The following is a 22,071-nucleotide window of genomic DNA, read 5'->3' as shown; positions in this document are numbered from 1 at the left end:
AAATCAAACAAGAGGTTCATTGAACATCTGCAGGACTTTCACAGGAAGGACTCACCCTGGAAGTCTCCAGGAAGCATAATTTGAACCAGAGTGAAGCTATAAGGAGACACTTCTGCTACACCTCAGGTAAGAAACACTAAGAATGGTAGGTGTCCACCCATCCCGAGGGCAGCTGATCAGAGCTGGGTGTTTCCAGGCAGAGGCCAGATGGCGATGCTGTCGAAATGAACAATAGGGCTCCCTTCGGAAGCAGGGCCAGATTACCTCCAGTCCCTTCAGGTGTACAAGTCTGTTCTCTGGTTCTTGTAGATTCCACAGAAGTCACAGAGGCGGCAACTGCCAACTGAATTCCCTAGGAAAAGCAACGCCATTTTTGCTTTTTGCACATCCACAAATAAGATAGCTCTTACAGCCAAATCTCCCTCTGACAAACACCAAAAACAAAAGATGGGAAAGGTCTTCAAGGAGAGTGCAGGAAAGCCTGCGTGATGACACGAAGACACAATTCAGATTAACAGCCACCACTGTTTAGATTTTATTTTATTAAAAATAAAAACTACAGAAACAAAAATTGAATGTACAATGAGAGAATGGGGACTGGCTAGTAAAAGAAAACAAACGAGCACAGCAATGGTGACAACCAGCCCTTGCTAGGCACAATTGGTACCAGGGACAAGCCTCATTCCCACCTCCCAACCCAAGCAATCCCTGACCCCGGGGGGGAAGCTGGGGGCTGGGGAAGGGGCCATGTCACATATTGTATGCTCTTCTGCCCACATTTTCTCTACTCACAGAAGCCCAGAGAAACCTGTGGGACAGGGTTCAGGAAAACACTACAAATACCTTGAACTTGCTCTTTGGCCAAAGCGTAGAAACATCCAGGACCAGAACTCACACCAAGAGGGCAACAAGTTCTCGGAACACCCTCATATGCTTGGTCGGACTGTAGAACCCAAAACACAAGGGACTCCGGTCCAAGGGACAAAGTGGAGACCAAGCTCCCATAGGCGGCGGGCTGCCAAGCACGTGACAGAGGGACACTGGCAGAGTGTGCCCACCTAAGACAGCACGAAGGGCAGGGAGTGGAGCCATAGAAACAAAGAGCCTCGTTCCCAGCCCTGCCTGAGGCCAGGAGGCGGTGGTGGGAGCTGAGTGGTTCAGCCGCGGGCCCCCACACCCCCTCTGGGGTCCCTTAGCGGTCGGGTGTTGCACGCCTCAGAGCGTGTGAAGTCGGCCCCGCCAGGACGTCAGCGAGTTGCTGGGGATGGCCCCGAGCCTCAGAACTGCTGAAGGATCACTTTCCGTTTCAGATCATGGCTGAACCTGTTCATCCTGAAGAGCTCACTGTCATAAAAAGCAGACAGGTTGTGGATGTTGATCTGACGAGCCTGGAAAGAGAAAACGTCAAGAGAGCCATGAAAACGAGCTCCAGCCGGTCCGCAGCAAAGCCTATGGCGCTGGTGCGATGTCTGAGGCCCATCCCTGGCGGGGGTAAACTGAGTCAGGGTCTGGAGGCAGACACAAGGCTTGAAATCTTAGCTCTGCCCACTGCCTGTAAACGCGGACAAGCTCTGTCCTCAATTGCTCTGTGTCTATCTCCTCTGTGAGACGGGATGGCAGTAACAGGGCTCACCATGGTCAAGTGTAACTGCACAGAACGGGGCTCGGTACATCACAAACATTTAAGGAACCGCTCCCATCCGAGGCCTGCCTGCTTCACCATGGAGCAAGGACTTCCCATCCCAACAGATGCCAGACAGCTCCCCAGGAAACAGCCCTCCCTCCCAGCTGTGTCCCTACCTTGTCCACCAAGTCCTTCTCAGGCACTTCGATAATGTCCTGCTGGGCCCCGAAGCGGTTGCGCTGGTACGTCACCTGTTCCGCCACTAACTGCTTCAGTATGAAGAGCAGCAGCTCGTTGTTATCACGCCGGAATGAAAGGTAGCGGGCAAAAGTCTGCAGAGGACAGCTGAAGTCAAGCGATGCCCTTCCTCACCGGGACCCTCCAGGCTACTAGAGGATGACCAGTCCCCACCACGATCCCTCTGCGACTGGCCCGAGCAGCCAGGTAGGACAGCAGAGACGGGATCCAGAGCCTCAAGATGCCCGCCATGGCTGCCACGCCCCCACAGGCCCAAGCCACAGCTCCCACCCACCTTCCTCATGCTGCGCATGACGCTGAACTTCTGTGTGTCAATGAAGCTCTCCAGCATCACACGGATGGCCATGCTGACGTCATCCTCTATCACGTAGTCCCGCAGGTGGATGCGTGCGTGGGCCTCTGCCATGCGGATCATGGACTCAATGTGCCGCACAGTGATGGGGATGCTGCCTGTGGCCTGGGGGAAGGACGGTGTCAGGGCTCCTCAGGCCAGAGACAGAGGCAAGGAAAATAGAGAAGTAGCACTACCAGCGGCTCCTACGTAGGCAGCATGCTCATGGCCTGGCGCCATCCCGCCTGCCCCTTCCCTCCCACAGCTCACTGTGTGCATCCCAGAGTCCGAGAGGCCTGTGACCAGTTGTGCTTGTTTCTATCTCATGTGAGTGCTGCACATATCTGTGTGACATGTGCAGAAAAAAAGCTGTTTGTAAAAAAAGTAAGCCAAATGCTCTCCAAGGACCTCATGAAGTTGAAAGGTAAAAAAAAAATTTAAAAAAAAAAAATCAAACAAATGAACAAAAAAACAAAGAAGCTGCTGTCTTGGTTAGGTGGGTGAGACCTACCAATCCACAAGAATTCTGCAATCCAAGGGCACCTGGGTGGCTCAGTCGGTTAAGTGGCCCACTCCTAATTTCAGCTCAGGTCATGATCTCAGGGTCGTAAGATTGAGCCCCATGTCAGGGAGTCTGTATAGGGATTCACTCTCTCCCTCTGCCCCTCCCCCTTGCTCACTCAAGCTCTCTCTTTGAAATAAACAAATAAATCTTAAAAAAAAAAAAAAAAGGGTTCTGCATTCCAGCTGCATGCTAGCTGCTATATTAAATTTCGCTCCATGACTAAAGAACACATACTTGGGGCACCTGGGTGGCTCAGTGGGTTGAGCCTCTGCCTTCAGCTCAGGTCATGATCTCAGGGTCCTGGGATCAAGTCCCGCATCGGGCTCTCTGCTCAGCGGGGAGCCTGCTTCCCTTCCTCTCTCTCTGCCTGCCTCTCTGCCTACTTGTGAGCTCTGTCAAATAAATAAATAAAGTCTCAAAAAAAAAAAAAATCCCTGCATACTCGTTCAGACCACATGTTTAGGTGGTGAGATTCACAAAGTTAGCACAGAACTTAACCAGTGACCAACACTCAGGAGACCTTGGCCCCATACCCAGACAAATGCATGTATGTCTACATTCCATCTGAAACAAAGTGGTCAAGGTATCCATGTTACCATTTTGGACAGGCATTCTAGCTCTAGTGCTTCTTCAATGAATGGACCGCACAGCTAAAGAAGCTTCAGCTGAGCTCCCCCTGCGCCCCGCCCCACTCCCCCACCCCCAGCGGAGCCTTGGGTCCTCACCATGGACTCTTTCCTCAGGTCACTGTACATCTTGGCCACCTTGTCCTGGTCCATCTGGTTGAGCTTCGGGTGGACCCTCTCCTTGGCATAGATGATGTACTTCTTCAGGACCTCCTGCGGCAGGGGCTCCACACCGTACGTGTTGGGCATGGCAGGCTCCTGGGTGCCACTGCCACCCAGCCCCTCCTCCTTGTTGCTGGGGTGGTGTCTGACATGGCTGCCAACCACAAAGCGGGCCAGCATCTCATCCTAAGACAAGACAGGTGAGGGCACGTTGCAGGGTGAGTCTTGTGACCCGGCTTGGAGAAAGCCGGCTCGCTGGAAGGAGTGGGAGCTGCAGGTGCCGGAGGAGGACGTTCTTGCAACGGCACCATCTGATGCCTACTACGTGCCAGGCAGCGGGGGTGCGGGGGGTCACCGCTGCATATGACAAAGCTCGAGCTCACCTCTCAGAGAGAGCAGAGGGGACAGGCGCGGTTTTCCCAATAGCCACAGAGAGGAATGTGCCCAGGAGGGAGGCCCGAGGAGACCCCTCCAGCCGAGGCTGCCAGAGCGCCTCAGCCAGTCAGCAATCTAGGAGGAGCTTCCGGGAAAAGAGTACGATGACAAGCCGAGGCCCAGCAGCTGCAGGGGAGGGAAACAGGGTGGTGTGGCCAGGGTGGGTGAAGTGAAGGGAGCAAGGAGGAGAGACAGGCCCAGAGGAGGCCTCTCGGGGCCCAGGGGATTCTCTGCTAGTTATAATGGAAGCTGCCAGCAAGTGGAAAAAAGGCATTAATTCACCTTCTGTGTTTCAGAAGACAGGCTGGCCTCCAACTGGAGAAGACCTTAAACGGGTGTGGGAGTGGAAGCCAACATCCCGACCGCAGTACTTTGGGTCAGAGCAAGAGAAGCCAAGGGCTCGGTTGCAGCAGGGAGGCAGTGAGAGGCAGGTGGGCGCCCATGGTTGGGCCAGCAGGGCCCAGTGGCAGACAGTGGGCGATGCCAGTGGGGCAGCGGACACGGGCCAGTGAAGCAAAGAGAAACCAAGGCTGACTTTCGGACAAACGCCACAGTCTGAGCGGCATCCCTATCTCCGCGCCTGACATGACCCAGGCCCCCAAACCTCACTTAAGGTCCCTGGAACTCACTGCACGAGGCCCGGGACATGGGGTGGTGTACCTGGACTGGGTCCACCGTGTCCCTCACCACACACAGGACATCAAAGCGGGAAATGATAGGCTCTGTGAGGTCCACGTTTTCTGAGAAGGTGAGCGATGGGTCATAGCGGCCTCCTGTAACACAAAGGCACCTGTCCGTCAGGGCACATGCTCCCTCGACCTGCTCTTCTTCTGAGCACAAAGTTCTCGCCAACCTCACGCTGCTTCAGCGACAAGAGAGGAAGACGACTTCGGAAAAGGAAGGCTCAGTGTCTGCTATCTGCCAGGTGTCCTCACAAGACACGGAAAAAGGCTTTCTTGGAGCACTGGCCTGAAACAGCCTTGAGACTAAAAGTCTAATCAACTCCCAGCAGGAAAAACCAAGAATAAGATGGGCGAGGTACCGGTCTCTCTGCCCACACATGCTGGCTGGGATCAACAACCAACTCCACCCCAACTTAGACAATGCACTGCATTTTTCTCTTGTCTTCTGAGGAAAAATGTCCAAAACTGGTTCTGAGAACATGGTGCAACAAAAGACCCCAAGTCTTGCTTCTGTGCACCCCTAGCAAGAACCATGGAAGAGAGAAAGGTTTTCTGGTATTCAGTTCCTTCCTCAGATGTCGGGACTGGCCAAGGGACGCTGCGGCTTCTATTCCCTGAGGAGAGGCCTCCCTGTGGCAGACCCCAACCCCCATGGCTGTCGTGCCCAGCGTACCTATGGGGTTGGCCGCAGCGATGATGGTGCAGCGAGCCTGGAGAGAGGTGACGATGCCGGCCTTGGAGATGGAGATGCTCTGTTGCTCCATGGCCTCATGGATGCTGGTTCTGTCTTGGTCATTCATCTATAGGAGGTTCAAGCGTGTGATGCTTGGCCCCGACGGCTATCCCAGTAACCCTGTTTCCCCTACTCAGGACTAAGCCAACACATCCCGAATCCTATGGTCACACGGCCCAAGGACCCACCTTGTCGAATTCATCGATGAGACACACTCCTCGGTCAGCCAGAACCAGGGCTCCTGCCTCCAAGGTCCATTCCCTGCTGACGGGGTGCCGCTGGACATACGCCGTGAGGCCCACGGCCGAAGCCCCCTGCCCAGTGGTGAAGATGGCTCGGCTAGAAACTTTCTCAATGTATTTCAGGAACTGAGACTTGGCTGTGCCGGGATCTCCACACAAGAGCACGTTGATGTCGCCTCGCACCTTGTGCTTACCCCCTGGAGAAGGCAAGGACGGAGGTGGGGATGAAAGGGAGGGCGGGGTGCAAGACATAGCCGGGTTATCCCTAATTTCTCAAGCTGCTTATGCTGAGGGCAAAACATACTCTTCTAGAAAGGGATACAAGACCCTAAGACGAGCAATCCCACTGCTGAGAACGAAACCCAGAGCGATGGGGGCACAGGGCCGCGAGCATAAAGACGCCCCTAGTAAAGATTCATCTCCAGCGAGACGAACAGCTATGTACGTTGTGCTGTAGGGACCTTGATATGGTTGCTTATGAGAATGAATCTGCTCAGTAGGCACTAATGCAGAAAGGACGCCCCACACATGCTAATGAGCAGGGAGAGGTAAGCTGGGTACTTTACACAGTCACTTACACGCAGGCACAGGAAACACTGTGCTTAGAAACATGCACACCATGGAACTGTGTCATTGTCTAAGTACATGTGTAAGTCTTTGTGAATGGCCATGCAAAGGTCCACAAGTGACACGCCAGGAGGGGACTGGACTAGAAACGGTGGTCAGCAGGGACCTCCACCCTTCTGTGACTTCTAACAATTTAAGAAGAGGATGTAATTACCTCTACCTATTAATGTATTATTTTTACAGTTAAAACAGCCCAAGGTGCCACAGCCATGGGCTATGCTCTCCCTACAACGACTGAGCCACACATGGTCTGGCCGTCTACTAACTTGTACTTTCTCCCCAGGCACCCAGCCTTTAAAGGCAGTGTCCTGTCTTGTCTGAGACCCGCAACATAGAGGAAAGGTGGGGTGGCGCCCAATGCCGCTCACCTGGATTTTTGGGCTCCCCTCCAAACAGAGCCAGCGCCAGGCCTCTCTTGATGTCTTCGTGCCCATAGATGGAAGGAGCAATACTGGCAAAGATCTGCAAGCGAGGAAGAGCCAGTGAGAAGAGGCGCCTCTGCTCTGAGTTTGGGCCAACCCACCCCAACACACACACACGGTACATTCCCCCACCTGCTCCAATCTTAGCAAACAGGGATGTCTCCAGCCCCAGAGTGCACACACCACAGCTGCCACAGTCCCACCAGGCCCCAGCACCGAGCCCTGCCCTCTGACCTTGGGCCAGGCGAGAATCACAGAACTTCAGAGCCTGACAGAACCTCAGGTGGACCCCCTTTTTGGTCATATGTCAAAAAGGACTACCCAAAGGTAACAGAAAGAAGACCCAGGCCCACGAAACTGTGCAATGGTGGCTTTGACAACACAGATGCAGCAAGACCCCTCCCCCGGGCTCTGTGGCGGCCTGAGCCTTGGTCTCCTCAGATGGGAGACGGGTATCACAAGCCAATTCAGAGGACTGGGTGGGCCCCAAGTGAGAGGTTTATACAAGCTCCTGGCTCCCGGCTATGCTGTGGTAGCCAAACGCGATAAATATAGAACATTCAGGCAATGGGCCCACCAGGAAGTCGTCATTTCAACTGGTAAGTCACGGAGATATCTACTTGTGCCTGAGAGAAAAACACACGGCAGGGAAGAGGAAAAAAGAGAGAATCTGAAAATTTGCATGATTTTTAAAAGACAGAACCAGCGAAGACAAAGAAATGTCCTGCCAGTAGGAAGCAGCTTCCATCTCCACCTGCACGCTTTTACTGTTCTCGACCTTTCTGCCATCTGCACGGAGGGGCTCCACAGAAGCACTGCGTGCTCCTCCTTTCCTTACCGGTCACACCAAGGTGGCTTGTAATGCAGCAGGCCCCAGGGGAAAGGGAGCCCAGAAGCAGGAAAGTCAGTGCTGATAATCCAGAGGGTGCCCACCCACCCCCACACTGTGTTGGATCTGGTTGTCCCACCTGCCCAGCAGGCAGAGGGAAGAACTGCTTCCTCCGGGCTCCCTGGAAGCATGAAGGTGGGAGACATCCAGTCCTTAGAGCTGGAGTCAGGGCTCAGCAGTTTATCCTGCGGACGGCCACTGGGTGCTGCTGCCAGGGGGAAGAGTGACCAGCAAATCCTTCTGGAAAGAGGATCTGCCAGTACCACTGGTACTGAGCCAGACATGCCTGCTGCTGTTACTTTATATAATAAGTCAGGGGTGGAAGTCAGTTTCCACTTGGACACTTTGGCTGGTTCTTTCCCCGGCCCTAACATTTCTTACAAAACCCAGCCCAAGGGGAGGTAGGACAGCATTAATTGATGCCCGGGGATCCAGGCCTGATGCCCGTAGAGGCTGGCCTCTCTAAACACTATTTCCCACGGAAAGAAAATTCTACTCCCCACAGGGCTATAAGGAGAAATGGCCAATCCCAGGTCTGGGGCAGGAAATGGGCAAAAAGAACCTGCAGTGTCTTATATAAAATAAAGAAAGCTATCAGAGACCCAGGGTCACACCGACAGGACTCAGGATGATGAGCTTCACGCTTGGCAACTAGCCAGGCATCACCTGGATGGTCACCGTAACGCCAAAGCCTCGATGACATTTAAGTCTGCTCATCTGTGATGACACTCAGGAGGAGAACCATTCGTGAGTTTGAAAATTGGTCAGTGAACGGAAAGGATCAAGCACGATCCTACTTTTTCTATAGGACCTCTGCCTGAGCACAGTCCAGTAGTTAATAAAGAGAAGTTTCTCTACGTAGAAGCATTTCAGAAAATAAATGGAGGATTTGGAGTTAGAAGACTGTCATTTCACAAGCTTAATGAATGAGTGGGTTTGGCCAAGGATCAGCAGCAGCCGCTAAAATCACAGGGAAACAAGGAGATGTGAGGTGCCATGGTGGGAACACAGACCGCTGGCCCATCTCGCCATGGACCCCACCTAAAAAGAAATCAGCCTGGAGACTAAGCATGTGCATCGCGGTGACAATTCACAGAAAAACAGGAAGCCCAGGAACATGTTCGACAAAGACCTCATCAGCACCATCCACACTGGAAATCTCAACGGGACAAACGACCTATGTTCTTCCACAAAAAAAGAGGAGAGGGAGAGGGGACCTGAAGACAGACTGAAGAGGCAGATCGGTTGGTCCCAATATGCGGGCCTTCCTTGGACACAGACACCAAGAGACTTTTAAAAAAAGAAAGAAGTAGGATAATCAGGGAAATGTGGCCACCAACTAAATACTTGCTACCACGGAACCGCCAACATTTTTAAAGTGTGGCCGCAGTGCTGTGGTTTGGTGCAACAGGGAGGGCCCGTTAGAGATCCACAGTTGCAGGTCAGACGCCACATGGCCAACTGTCTACAGTCATTGAGGGGACTGGGCGTGAATAGACAGGACACAGGGGTGGTCCGACTCCAGCCACAGGTGGAGCCAGGGGTAGGACATGTGGGGTTCACTGTAACCACTCCATGCGTATGTTTGCGAGTTTCTGTAATAACGTTTTGATGTTCAGACCAGGACTCGTGCTTGGGTGGCCACAGAACTCACATCCCAAGCCCCCACCCCCCCAAAACACACACATCCACATCCTTCCTGAGCTGCAGTAACACGGAGAGGGTGCAGAGTAGTCACCAGAGCGGAGTCAGACCAGACTGCCTGGGTGGGGATCCCAGCTCTGTCATCAGCAACTATGCTACATGGTGGCTTACTTATGCTGGGCCTCAGTTTATTCATCAATAAAATGGGCACCCGTGACACCTCCATTATAGGACCGTTACCATTGTTACTACCTGGAAATTACCTACACGGTGTCGAGCAGATACTCTGGGCTCAGTATGCAGGCCTCTTCCACTGCACCCCTACCTGTGCTGGGAATGTCAGGAGAGACAAGCCGCTCCTGACAGAGTGGGAGAGCAGTGGCTGAGAACTGAAGCAGAGGGAAAGAGGGCACAAGGAGAATATTCTAGAAGCACACTGCTCCTTTAGCAGCTTGGGCGCACGTGCACACAACTGACGCACACCAGGTCACAGGCAGCGAGGCCCGTGAATGAGATGTCTCATTCTCCTGTATGTCTTGTGGGTGTGCAAGGGTGCCCATCCCTGACCTCTCCTTACCCAGACCGATTCTCAGAGCTGTTCCTATAGCAGGCACCCCTGCAAGGGTGAGGTAATGTCTCCCTCCAGGACTGAGAGCAGCGGGCCCCTTTCCTGCCTGTCATGCACCAGCTGCCCAAGCTCAGCTCCCCTCCTGCAAATCACGCACTGCATCCAGACGGGCATCCCTAGAGTCTGGAGGACGAGGAGGCCACCACGCTAAAGCTCATGCTGCCTGTTGCTGACCAGGTGGTCCGAGAGAGTAACAGGCAAAGGTACCCCCTAGGAAGAAAGGAAAGTCAGGGGTTCCTGGGTGGCTCAGTCGGTTAAGCATCTGCCTTCGGCTCAAGTCGTGATACGAGGGTCCTGGGATCGGGCCCCACATCGGGCTCCCTGCTCAGTGGGGAGTCTGCTTCTCCCTCTCCCTCTGTCCCCCCACGTACTCTCTCCCTCTATCTCAAATAAACAAAATTAAAAAAAAAAAAAAAGGTAAACTCAAGCCCAGACCTGCCAAGGAATGACACACCTGCCGTGAAGTATTCCACTTACCCTCATAATGATCTGGGTTCCCCCACATCAAAAAAGAGGAAACAAACCAAGGCTCTTGTCACACTGTCTGTTCCTAAGTGAGAGAGGCAGGACATGACCCCAGATTCCTCTGAATCTGAAGCCCATGCTCTTAATTCTCAGCACACACTGCCCTATCCCCCAGCTCAGAACAGCCTGCCATGAAGGGAGGCCAAGTTCCCACTTGCATAGCCACTGGGACCACAAGACAATGCACAGGAAATGTCTACTGTGCCCCAAAGCTATTTTTAATCCTCCTATGGTCCTTAATGTTTTTAACATCCACTGTCCTGGCCGGCACGCCCATCCAGTGTTTGTACCAGCAGTTTAAATTTTGTACTGATGTGCAATAACAACTAGCTGCTGAGCACGCGGCAGCGCAGCACTCATGCGCATGCGTCCACGTAACCCTTGTGACAGCTCTACCCTGGGGTACTGCCTACTGTCAGCTTATCCGTAGAGTACCTACACCTCACCTGATCAAACCGAAGATCAAGCCAAAAGCCAAACCCAAGGAGTCTGGCTCCAGACTGATTCTCCTTTAAAATCTCCTTTAAAATCTAAGTGCTAGACAGGGAGGGCACTTACCCCTTGATGATTTCTACCTGTCAGTGGCCAGGGCCCACAAAACCAAATGGACAGGAAGGCAAGCTGAGTTCATCAGGCTGCAGAGGAGGGAGCAGGGGGTGGCGAGGACAGACGGCAGGGAGCATGTCCTGTCAGCAAGGGCAGCTGCCCCTCAGCTCTCCCATCAGTCATCACTGGACAGAAACAAAGACCTAGCACTGGCAGATGCTTGGATGGTCACAAACCAGGGCTTCCAGATTTTTTTTGTGGCATCTCGATGCCTAGAGGATGGTAACTAATTCAAAAATAAAAGCAAACCAAAAGAAAAGGAAACAGAACCACCCACCAACCCAACAAAACCCATCAGCAAGCCGCAGGTGGCCCACAGGCCACCAAACTGTAAACCTGTGGCTTAAATAGTTCAAATGAGCCCCATGGTGACAAGACTCTCCTCCTCTCAGTTTGTCCCCAAAACTACAGAGTATGGTTCCTGTCTTTGCCCAAGTTCTTAGTAGAAATATCCACCCTGACAGTGGACTAAAGGGGTCAGTACAGATCAACCCTCCCTGGTATTACCCAGCCCTTCTTCCCTGATGAGGCTTAGAAAAGTGTCCCCCAGAGATCTCATCCTCTCTAGAAGGATCCCCTCTAGATCCTTCTAAAGGATTTATTTTATTTATTTGACAGAGAGTGAGAGATCACAAGTAGGCAGAGAGGCAGGCGGGGTGGGGGGTGGGGAAGCAGGGTCCCTGCTGAGCAGAGAGCCCAGTGCAGGGCTCGATCCCAGGACCCAGAGATCATGACCTGAGCCAAAGGCAGACAATTAACCCACTGAGCCACCCAGGTGCCCCAGGATCTCTGTTTAGAAGTCACCATCTCCAAACCTGATGGGATCATGGTGTAAGTGTGCAGGTGTAACTGAACTTGGAACAGTCACTACCATGACGCCGGGACACGTCTGCCTGGCATAGTCAGCTTCATGGACAAGAAGGCAGACAAAACAGCAGCTATCACTGCACAGAAGTGTGGCAGAGCCTTCTACGTTAGGGCTGCTGGGGGCAGTTCTGAAGTCCGGGGCACAAGGCACACATAGGGCCCGTCCTGTCCAAAGCCTTGTTTAAGTCAAGCACATCCCGCCTCCCACGCTGTATCTGCCACCGTTCCTTTCTCCTCAACAGAGTGGGAGAGCAGTGGCTGAGAACTGAAGCAGAGGGAAAGAGGGCACAAGAAGAATGTTCTAGAAGCACACTGCTCCTTTAGCAGCTTGGGCGCACGTGCACACAACTGACGCACACCAGGTCACAGGCAGCGAGGCCCGGGTTGCCAGCCCTGGAGAAACTGGCTCAAATACCAGTGCGGGGTCCAAACTCATGTTCATTGTGTTAGTACTAATTTTCCTCTGGGAAGAACGGGAAGCAAAAGATCAGGGGCTGTGGCTGTCTTCCCACGTTACCGGTCCCATGAAAAGACTTTACTATTGGGGATCCTAATTCACTATAAGCCCTAGGAAGGGAAGGACTGTGTCTGACTTCCACCACGATGCTAAAACGCAGACCTATGAGGTATTCAAGGACTGAGTATGCTGGCACAATGAAGTTCTTGTCATCCCAAGGCTGGGAAGCCCCTGGCTCTCCTGCTGAAACCCCAAATCTTGGTGGCCCAGGTGGAGGTGACAAAGGTGAGTGCACCAGATGTGGCCCTGCCCTCAAGGGAAGGATCTCATTTGCTCATCAAGTCAGATGGAACCCCTGCCGAGTCACCTGAACTGAGGCTCTGGCTCTTTAATCCCTAGCTCCCCAACCTTTGGCAAAAACATCTGCAATTACAAAAACCCTAAAACCCCCTTGGGGTAGCGTTCCTCCTGGAGAAACCAGCGCTGGTAGGAGTCTAACACCAGGGGACACCCTCACGAGACGAATTATTCCTAATGCTCCACCCGTTTCAGCTCTGAGCCTGGGCTCGACCCGACCCACTGATGCCTCATCACAGCCCCATCCCATTGAGGGGTCGGTCCCCGAAGCAGCACTCCAGCTCCTCCCCCACAGCACAGGCCCCCCCCAGTCAAGGCACGGTTACTGAGCTGATGCCAGGAAGGGAAAGAACGAACGGAGCCCAGATCCTAGGACCCGGGAATCAGCACCATGTTCTGGGGCCTCCTCTGGGAGGATGACAACCCTGCCCAGACTTCCACCTGCCTTCTCCCCGATCTGCTGGTCCTTGGAGAGGCTGGTGATCATCTTCACATCTTCATCTGTCAGTTCCCCCACGGCGACCTTGTTGTCCTTCTTGGCGACATGGTTAGCCAAGATGACAGTGGCAAAGACGGGGAAGCCGTTGGCCGTGTTGAGGGAGCCATCGTAGTTGTTGTGGTAGATGCCAGTCAGCTCCTGAGAGGGGGAGACAACCCAGAGGGCCAGCCCAGGGTTAGGCTCAGGGGCGGGGTCCTCTTCCCCACTACGGCCGTCATCTGATTTCTCAACTCCTCCCTGCCAGACTAGATAAGTAACCCAGACCAAAGCAAAACTACTCCTCCCTACATTCCGACGGGCCAGTCCTTTACAAGAGGAAAGGCTCTTCTCCTCCCAGTGACCGAAGAACCGAACTCAGCCTACTCTTCCCGCGGCCAGCAACCCTTTCTGCACCGATGTCCTTAGCAACTCGGCTCCCGCCAGGCCTGTTCCTGGGCCACTTACTATCTCGTCTCCCGGCTTGCAGCTGTCCACCAGATCCGCGAGGAGGATGGCGTCTTTGGAACGAGGCAGCCGGCCGGCTGCCACTTTGCCAGGACTCTCCTGAATTCGGATGCGCTGGTAGTTCTGATAGATGGTCTGCATAAGACAAACAGAAGGTCACAGGAACCTGTCTCTGTATGGTCGACTTTGTACTCTTCCAAGCCCGGATTTGCTATGTCACCTGACCCTGGCCATGGCCCCACGAGTAAGGAGAACAGACAGAATTCCGACCTCCATCAATGAACCAGAAAACGGAGAGCTGAAGCCAGCAGAGGACGAGACTGCTGTGACTGACACATGGACAGTCCCCATTCCTGCCTCTACCATTGTGGGTACATCCTTACTGCTAGACAGTTTAGCCGAGTGCTAGTGTGTATGGATGCCACAGCCACACTGCCTGGCTTCAAACCCTAGCTCCGTGGCTTCAGCTGTGTGATCCTGGGGAAGCGATGTCCCCTCTCTCTATCTTCTTTGCAGAATGGGGATGCTAACACTCTAAGAGCAATCTCACAGTGAAGGTTAAATCACGTCATACAGGGAAGCCTGGGGGGCTTAGTTAAGCGTCTACCTTTGGTTCAGACCACGATCTCAGGGTCCTCAGAGTGAGCCCCACATAAGGCTCCCTGCATGACAGACAGTTCACACCCCAGACCCCCACTCACGCATGCTCTCTCTCTCAAGTAATTAAAATCTTAGAAAAAAAAAAAACATGCCATACATCAAAAGCACTCAAATCAATGCCCAACAAGACAGTGTTGTGGCCACTCCACCAAGTGTGGCCTCTGTGACCAAACGTTACATGGCAATGTCATGCCATGCAATTTAATTAATGTCCCTTATTTCATTTATAGTCTAAAGAAGAGACCACATAATGCAGCAGTTAAAAGCAGATGCTCTGGATCCAAATGCCAGAGTTCTAATCCTTTGGGCCTCTTTCTAGCTGGGTGACTTCATGGTCAATAATGCCACTTGCCTCAAAAGGTATGAGGAAAACTAAAATATACATCACCCACCCACTAGGGACCTTGCAAGTACTCCAGAAACTTGAGCTGTAGTTATTACTCATGTAGAAGCAGAGCCTGAAACCCTGCTCCTGTGTCAGAGCTTTCTCAAGGAGCTTCCAGGGTAAGTGGATTCTTGAGGATGCACGAAGCAGGCAGGGGAAGACTCCAGGCAAGGCGCGGGCTCACCCTCCCCAGGGCAAGGTGCACCTGAGCTTCTGAGCACGTCTGTTTTCGGCTGTGGGCTGCCACAAGCAGAAACTCTCAGGCGCTTTCTGGTAAGGAGGTCCCAGCTAGGGCACTTCTCAGAGGTGCAGAGTGCTGGGAGCGTGGCAGCCGGCGTTCACGGCCGCAAGGCAATAAAGGGGATCTGGGCAACCCCCCCGGCAGGTACTGCAATGACCCCAACTCTACAGAAAAAATCATTCAAACACAAAGGCAAATGGCCCAGCAGCTTTAAGCAGGGCCTCCTGAATCCAGTGCAGCAATGTCTAAGCTAGCTATGATCTAGAGCCTCCCACCGAGAGGCCCCCAGAGAGGCAGGTACCAGAAATGCCAAGGGGAAGCCCCATGGGAGTGAGGGACAGGAAAGCAGGTACCTTACTAAGAAGAGAGCTGAACAAGAAGTGAGCCCAGTTTTGCCAGAGCTTCCCTGCCTTTTTTTTTTTTTTTTTTTTCAAGGAAAACCATCAACTTTGACATTTTAAGCAAAATGGCCTTGTTTTAAAGTATTGGCTCATGGGGCACCTGAGTGGCTCAGTGGGTTAAGCCTCTGCCTTTGGCTCAGGTATGATCTCAGGGTCCTGGGATCGAGCCCCGCATCAGGCTCTCTGCTCAGCAGGGAGCCTGCTTCCCCCCCCCCCCCTCCTCTCTGCCTACTTGTGGTTCCTCTCTCTCTGTCAAACAAGTAAAATCTTAAAACAAAACAAAACAAAAAAGCAAATTAAAAAAAAATATTGGCCCGAATTCTTGAAAAACAGCCCACGGGCCAAACTGAGCAGGCTGGCCGGGGAGCTCTGGTTCACCTCAGGGTGTGGCCAGCACACAAGTCCACCTCGTTTCCCGCGGCTGCTGAGCTCATACACCTGCCTTAACCATGGGGCGGGACCAGGGTAGACAGGAAGGGCAGCCACTGGAAGGCGCAGCCTCTCACCTCCTCCATGTTGACTTCGAAGGGTCCGGCTGACTGGCACTCAGGGCAGGAGCCCGGCTTCACCTCCTGGTTCTGGGACTGACAGAAGGGCCCCAGCACGAAGTTACACTTGTTGCAGTTGTACTTGACCATGCTGAGCTGGGGCAGGACGCCCGTGCAGCTGGTCACCACGCCACTGGTGCGGATCAGCTGGTTCAGGTGCAGCTGCCTGTGGAGATGGCCTGTCAGAGGACTGGAGGCCAAAGCCTGACCCGTGGCCTCCAGAGATCAGCGCCTGACGTGAGGTGGGTCCAGGAAAACTTGGGAGCCCGCCAGATCCACAGCACCACAGCCGGTCCAAGCCAGAGGGCCTAGTAGTGAGTGGGGGCTCCTTGGCCCTGGAGCCCCAGCTCCCGCCCAGCCCCTGGCTCACCTCAGCGAGCGCAGCTCCTCTACCAGAGGCAGGTGGGAGATGCGTACGTGGATGTGGCTGGCAATACGGTCGTACTTTGGGTACATGGCCAGCACAACCTCCAGTGCAGCCTCGTCAAAGATCTGTAGCAGCTCTGCGGGCGCTTCTGGCAGGAAGTACGCTAGGACGTGCTCCCGGGCTGCCAGGTCCTCATAGTTCACCACCAGGCTCTCGCGGTTCTCTGCAGGAGGGAAGAGAGACTGAGCACAGAGCTTGGCGGGGACACGGCAGGTGACGTCCCTCTCTCTGCGCAACGAGGCAGGCCTGCCTGCCCCCTCCAATCCTTGACCTGGAGCTGGAAGCCCCAGCCCCAACTTTGAAGACTGCCCTGCTTTAGCTGTGTGGCTCTGGCAGTAAGTGACACATCCTATGCCTCAACTTCCCAATCTGTAAAATGCAACATCGCACAATGTAGGAAGTCACATTACGTGAAACGATACATGCGGGGTGCCTCTTACAGGAAGGCCGCAAACTCAAAGTGCCTAAAAGGGCCGAGGAGGAAACCCATGAATAAACTGCATCAGATACGAGACAAAAAGGAGCGACATGGACAACAGCGGAAAGATTCACAAGCCTCTTTTTAAATGTAATTCCTGTTCCACAGAAATGTGCTACTTTCTACCTGAAGTAGAAAGTAGACTTTGACATTAAACCTGCCACATTTTAAGCACGTCAAACAATGCTTCTGTGGTCCGGATGTTGTCCCTGGATAGCACTGTCCCTAGCACAGACATGCAGTGCTTTTTGTGTTTTGCCTGAGGACGGACATCTCAGGCTTCAGGTGCCACCTCCTGTCCAGCCACGGGCAAGGGGCCCAGTATTCCCTGCACTTCTCATCTCGAGTCAACGTGCTGTTGAAGACCCAAGTGAATGACCCCCCCCAGGGGAGAATTTGGCAAGGCGGACTGCAGCGAGTGGAGAGGCAGCGGGGACACGCAGGAGCTGCACCTTTACACATGTCGCTGATGCGCTCCTTGAAGACGTTGTGGCCATGGCCGTCCACATGGGTGCGTAGGAAGTTCTTAAAGCGGTGGTGGATCTCCAGACGTGGGCCTGCCATGCTCACCCACTCACGCACAGAGTGGCCCTTGAGGTCCTCCAGGTTCTCGATGCTCTCGATCATGTCTTCATCCTCTTCACCGTCCTCCGTGGCCCTCTCTACCTGGCGCCGTTTCCGGGAGGGGCGCTCCTCGTCCTCCTCATCGCTGTCTGGGGGCCAAAGGGATACCCTCCAGTGAAATTTTCCCACCACCTTCCATCTGCCTTCCCCAGAACTCCCTTTCCAGCGCCCCAAGGCTCTGGAAGCTTGGAGATACCCTTGGAGGTACAGACATTTGAGCCTACCATACAGGAGCCCACGGCGCATGCGCCCCAGACCCCGGCCGGCCTCTCGGTCACGCTGCCGCATGGCCCGTTCTGCTGCCTCCCTCTGACTGGCTGTCAGCTCTTCCACATCCTCGTCGTCCAGGGCCAGGCCCTCAGCCTCATAGACATCCAGTTCCGGGATAGCACGATAGTCCCTGAGGGAGCCCCCCAAACAGACCGTTAGTATCAAAAACAAAACAAAAGCTGCCCCAGGAACTGGACCTGCTCCAGAAGACTCAGGAACCCCAGCCTGCCCAGGTCAGAAGGGTCTCCAAGCCAGAAATACAAAAGGTTCCAAAAGGATCTCCAACAGAGATAGTGTGCTCTGTGTACACAATGGAGTATCACTCAGTCTTCAAAAGGAAGAAAGTCTGACGTGGGTGAATCTTGAGGACAATGGATTCAGTGAACTAAGCCACACAAAGGACAAACACTGCAGGATTCAGCTTGGGGATGTAAGAAAGTGCTGGAGATGGTTTCACAACAAGAGTGAACTCAACACCCTCGAACTGGACATTTGAAGATGGTTAAGATGGTAAATTCTGTGTTATGTGTGTTTACCACCATAAAAACAGGGAGGGGGACCTCCAGACAGCTTTGAGCATCCAGTCAGAAACAGGAATTTGAGGAACCACAAAACCTTCAGGCAGAAAGGCCCTTCAGACAGCCAACCCCAACTTCCCAACAAATTCTCCCTGTACCCCCAACCCCCAAGAACAATGCTGCCTCAAACCCCCTGAAGTACTGGGAAGGTCTTCTATTGACATCAGCCAAACCGGCCTCTCAGAAACGCCCGCCCACTCAATCAACCCTCTCAGCTACTCCAACACCTCTCCAAGGCCTCGTGGCCTCGTTTTCCACGATGTCACTGGGCAGGTATGTGAAGGGGAATGCTGTCTGGACAAAGAACCCACTGAGAGCAAGGACGGCTTCCCCCCCACAATTCTGGGAGGGAGACATCATTACTCCATCTGAAAGATGAGGAAAGACGAGGATGATAGGGCTTTTGCCAAGAGCCACTCAGCAGAGTTGGGTGTCAAAATGCGGCCCAACCACAACCTGCAGGCTCGTTCCCTAATACCACACTACCTCCCCAAGACGATCCTCTGGAATTCTCCATTTTTTCAGGGTAAATGGTGACTGGGGGGACCGGCTATTTTTGTTTTTTTAAAATAAATTCAAAATAAGTAATTCCATATTGTTGATGCCCAGAAACAGATCCCAGAGGAGCCAGGTAAATGTGTGGGCTGACCCATTTCTGAATTCTTAAATGCTCTCAGTTAAAAGGTATCTGTCTGACTCGTTGAGAAAACTTTAAGTCACATGAGATGTCCTCCATCCTCAGTGAAATTCTAATCGATTCATAAAAAAATTAATAAACGGGGCACCTGGGTGGCTCAGTTGGTTAAGTGTCTGCCTTTGGCTTGGGTCATGATCCCAGGGTCCTGGGATCGAGCCCTCCATCGGGCTCCCTGCTCTGCGGGAAGCCTGCTTCTCCCTCTCCCAATCCCCCTGCTTGTGTTCCCTCTTTCGCTGTGTCGCTGTCAAATAAATAAAATCTTTAAAAAAATTAATAAATTAGGTTTTATCAAAATTTAAAAAAACTTTTGTGCCTCAAAAGATACCATTTAAAAAAAGTGAGAAGAAAATATTTGCAAATCATGTATCTGGTAAAGGAACTGTACCCAGAATAAAATTTTAAAACTTCTTACAACTCGATAATTAAAAAAAAAAAAAAAAAAAAAATCAAGCAATCCAATCATAAAATGGCCAAAAGAGCTGAACAGACATTTCTCCAAAGATATACAAATGGCCAATAAGCACATAAAAAGATGTTCCACGTCATCAACCACCAGGGAAATGGAAACCAAAACCCCCGTGAGACATCACGTCACACCTACTGGGACAGCTATCACCAAAACCCAAAAAATAACAGGTGTCGGCAAGAACTGGAGGAATTAGCAGCCTTGTACACCACTCGTGGGAACGTAAAATGGTGGAGCTCTTTCAGAAAACAGTCTAGGAGTTCCTCAGAATGTGAACTACAGAGTTAAAATATGAGCCAACGATCTCATCCCTAGATGTATTCTGAAGAGAATTCAAAACGTACGTTTGTCTAACACTTTGGAGCTGATTTGTCCAAAGGCTCCCGATTCCTTCCAGAGTGTGGGGCATATGGCACATCCGCAATCACCTGGGTGATGGTATTTAATGCAAAGACCCGAAAAGCCCAGGGAGCCCTTGCAAGTCCCTCCGGTGGCTCACAGAGAGCACCATCGCTCCCCTACCACCACCCCGCCGTGGACCGTGGGAAGGCCTGTACGGTACTCTCCTACACCCCACGTTTGGAACCCCAGAGTCAGAGTCAAAGAAGGCCCCAAAGAAGAGTCTTCATAAGGCTGTGGGGATTCAAACAATTCTACCAGTAGTATATCTGCCAAATACCGGTTGTAAATATGGGGCAGAGCAGCAGGAGAACTCTAACCTTGCTCCCCTGCACAGCCTACTCCATGACCTTTCCACTGAGTCTCAAAACCTTTAATACGTGTTTGTATTTTTATTAGTAAGTGTGAAACTATCTAACCCAGGGCCTGGTACAGATTAAGTGTAATAAATGTTTGCTGAAATGCATTGAAATCTTGATTCACCAGCCTCCACCCCCAACATTTCTTTTAAGTTGCAACTGCACAGTAACACTCAGCTGCCTGCTTCCTGTTCTTCCAAGTCAATCTTAGCATCCCTGATATGGTCCACCACAGGAGAGACTCCCTGCATCCCTTGAGGCGCATATCTTACAGAGCTAAGGTTTACCCAGGCCTTAGGGCCCAGACTGTGCATGATACTGCAAGTTACTCAGGTCTCTGTTGTGGTTCCTTGGACCTGTCTGTATCCCCCTAGATCCTGCATCAAGGTGCACTCACAGGCAAGGATACAGATTCCTCTGCCTCCCCCGTACCCAAAGCAAGGTCACTGGACACACCATACGTGCTCGGCAAAACTATCTGAATGCTTGGCCTTGCATGCAAATACCTCTCCATGCCATCTCCGATAAGCTCTTCTCCATCCTCTTCCTCTTCATCCAGGGGTCCCTCTGTACCTAGAAGTCCCTCAGACTCATCCTCAAAGGGGGGAAGATCACGGCCAGGGCTGGAAGTCAGGGCATCTGTGCGACGGGAGCTTCGCCCGGGGCTGGAGGTGAGAGGATCACTTCGCAGCCGCCGGGCTGGGCTGGACGCCACTGTGAAGGACTCCGATGATTCCTGCAGGAGAGGACCGAGAAGGTGAGGGCTGACTTAACATCCTTTAAGGCAGCCCTCTCCACCTGAGACCCTGTTCCATGACACTCCAAAGCCCTCCAACCTCAGGACTTTTTATCTCAGGTTCCCTCTGCCTGGAACACTCTCCTGTAAGCTCTCAGAGCCAATGGCTTCTCGACATACAGGAACCAGCTCAAGCATCACTTCCTCAAATACTCCAGGCACTGACATTTCCCTGTGTTTTCTCCACGACAAGTCACTAAGGACACCTTATTTGTTTGTGTACCTATTCCTCTACTCCTCCTGTCTTCCTCTCCTGTGAGCATGCCTTCCCACCCACAATATGCAAGCCACAGCGACAGGAGACAGAACACGACAGTGACCAAAGCACAAGAGATCGGGAATGTACAGGCTGGTGGAGGGGAAAAAACAAAGGGACAAAAAACCACTACAATAATACGTGGTCGAAGATGCGGGGCCTCATCCATCTTGTGTTGCACCCAGCGCAAGCACAGAGAGGGAGCCCCACAAGCATGTGCGGAGTGAGTAAATGATAGTGGCCGGGTCGGCCACTGAGCTCGGGTTACGGAATTCGGGGCTCCCAGCTTGGAGGGCGGGGAAGAGGACGCATTCCCCGAATTCCCGGGGATTCGAGCGGTTTGGGGGCCCGCAAAGGAGGAGTATAGGGGAGAAATCGGCTTCAAACCAGAGCCCAGGGACACAACCCCATCTGGAGGCACGATCCGGACGGGGCGGAGTAGGGTGGGGCCTGAGGACTAGAAGAGCGCAGCCCCTGGCCCCGGGTCCCGGCCCGCGCCCGGACCGCCCGCGCCCCCGGCCCCCGCAGACATGCAGACTCGCGGGGACCAGCCGCCGGTCCCCATCCCCGCCTGCGCCTCCGTCCAGCACCGCAGACCCGCAGCCCGCCGGGAAAACCCCGCGCGCTCACCGCCATCGCAGCAGTACCACGCTCCCCGCCGGCACTCCAGCAACAACCAGTTTTCGCGCGAAAACCGGCTCACGTGACCCTCCAGAGCCCGGGAAGCGACTGAAGAAACACTGCGTCATGACGTCAGCCTCACTGCGTGCCCGGGGGGCGGGCCAGGGAAGAGGCCCCGCCCACGCCTCCCAGGAACCGCTGCCCGGCCTGCCTTGGCGCGCGAGTTGGGAACCTCCGCGGC

The 22,071-nt window shown here is 53.2% G+C and overlaps 1 protein-coding gene across 1 annotated transcript; it reads right to left on the bottom strand.

Moving 5' to 3' along the window:
• Positions 1–507: 507 nt before the first annotated feature.
• Positions 508–21,908, bottom strand: MCM2 (minichromosome maintenance complex component 2). The gene is made up of 16 exons (XM_080825405.1): positions 21,840–21,908; positions 20,664–20,893; positions 17,613–17,788; positions 17,217–17,477; positions 16,230–16,449; positions 15,818–16,025; positions 13,625–13,759; positions 13,127–13,318; positions 6,655–6,748; positions 5,606–5,856; positions 5,358–5,484; positions 4,662–4,774; positions 3,504–3,752; positions 2,157–2,339; positions 1,801–1,956; positions 508–1,388 (listed from the first exon to the last, which is right to left on the bottom strand). Exons 1-16 carry the CDS (start codon positions 21,843–21,845, stop codon positions 1,278–1,280), a joined length of 2,712 nt encoding a protein of 903 aa, XP_080681531.1. The 5' UTR covers positions 21,846–21,908; the 3' UTR covers positions 508–1,277.
• Positions 21,909–22,071: the final 163 nt, after the last annotated feature.

Source organism: Martes martes (genome assembly GCF_963455335.1).
Source record: "Martes martes genome assembly, chromosome: 1".
Classification (NCBI taxonomy): domain Eukaryota; kingdom Metazoa; phylum Chordata; class Mammalia; order Carnivora; family Mustelidae; genus Martes; species Martes martes.
This window is presented reverse-complemented; position numbering and strand designations above follow the sequence as displayed.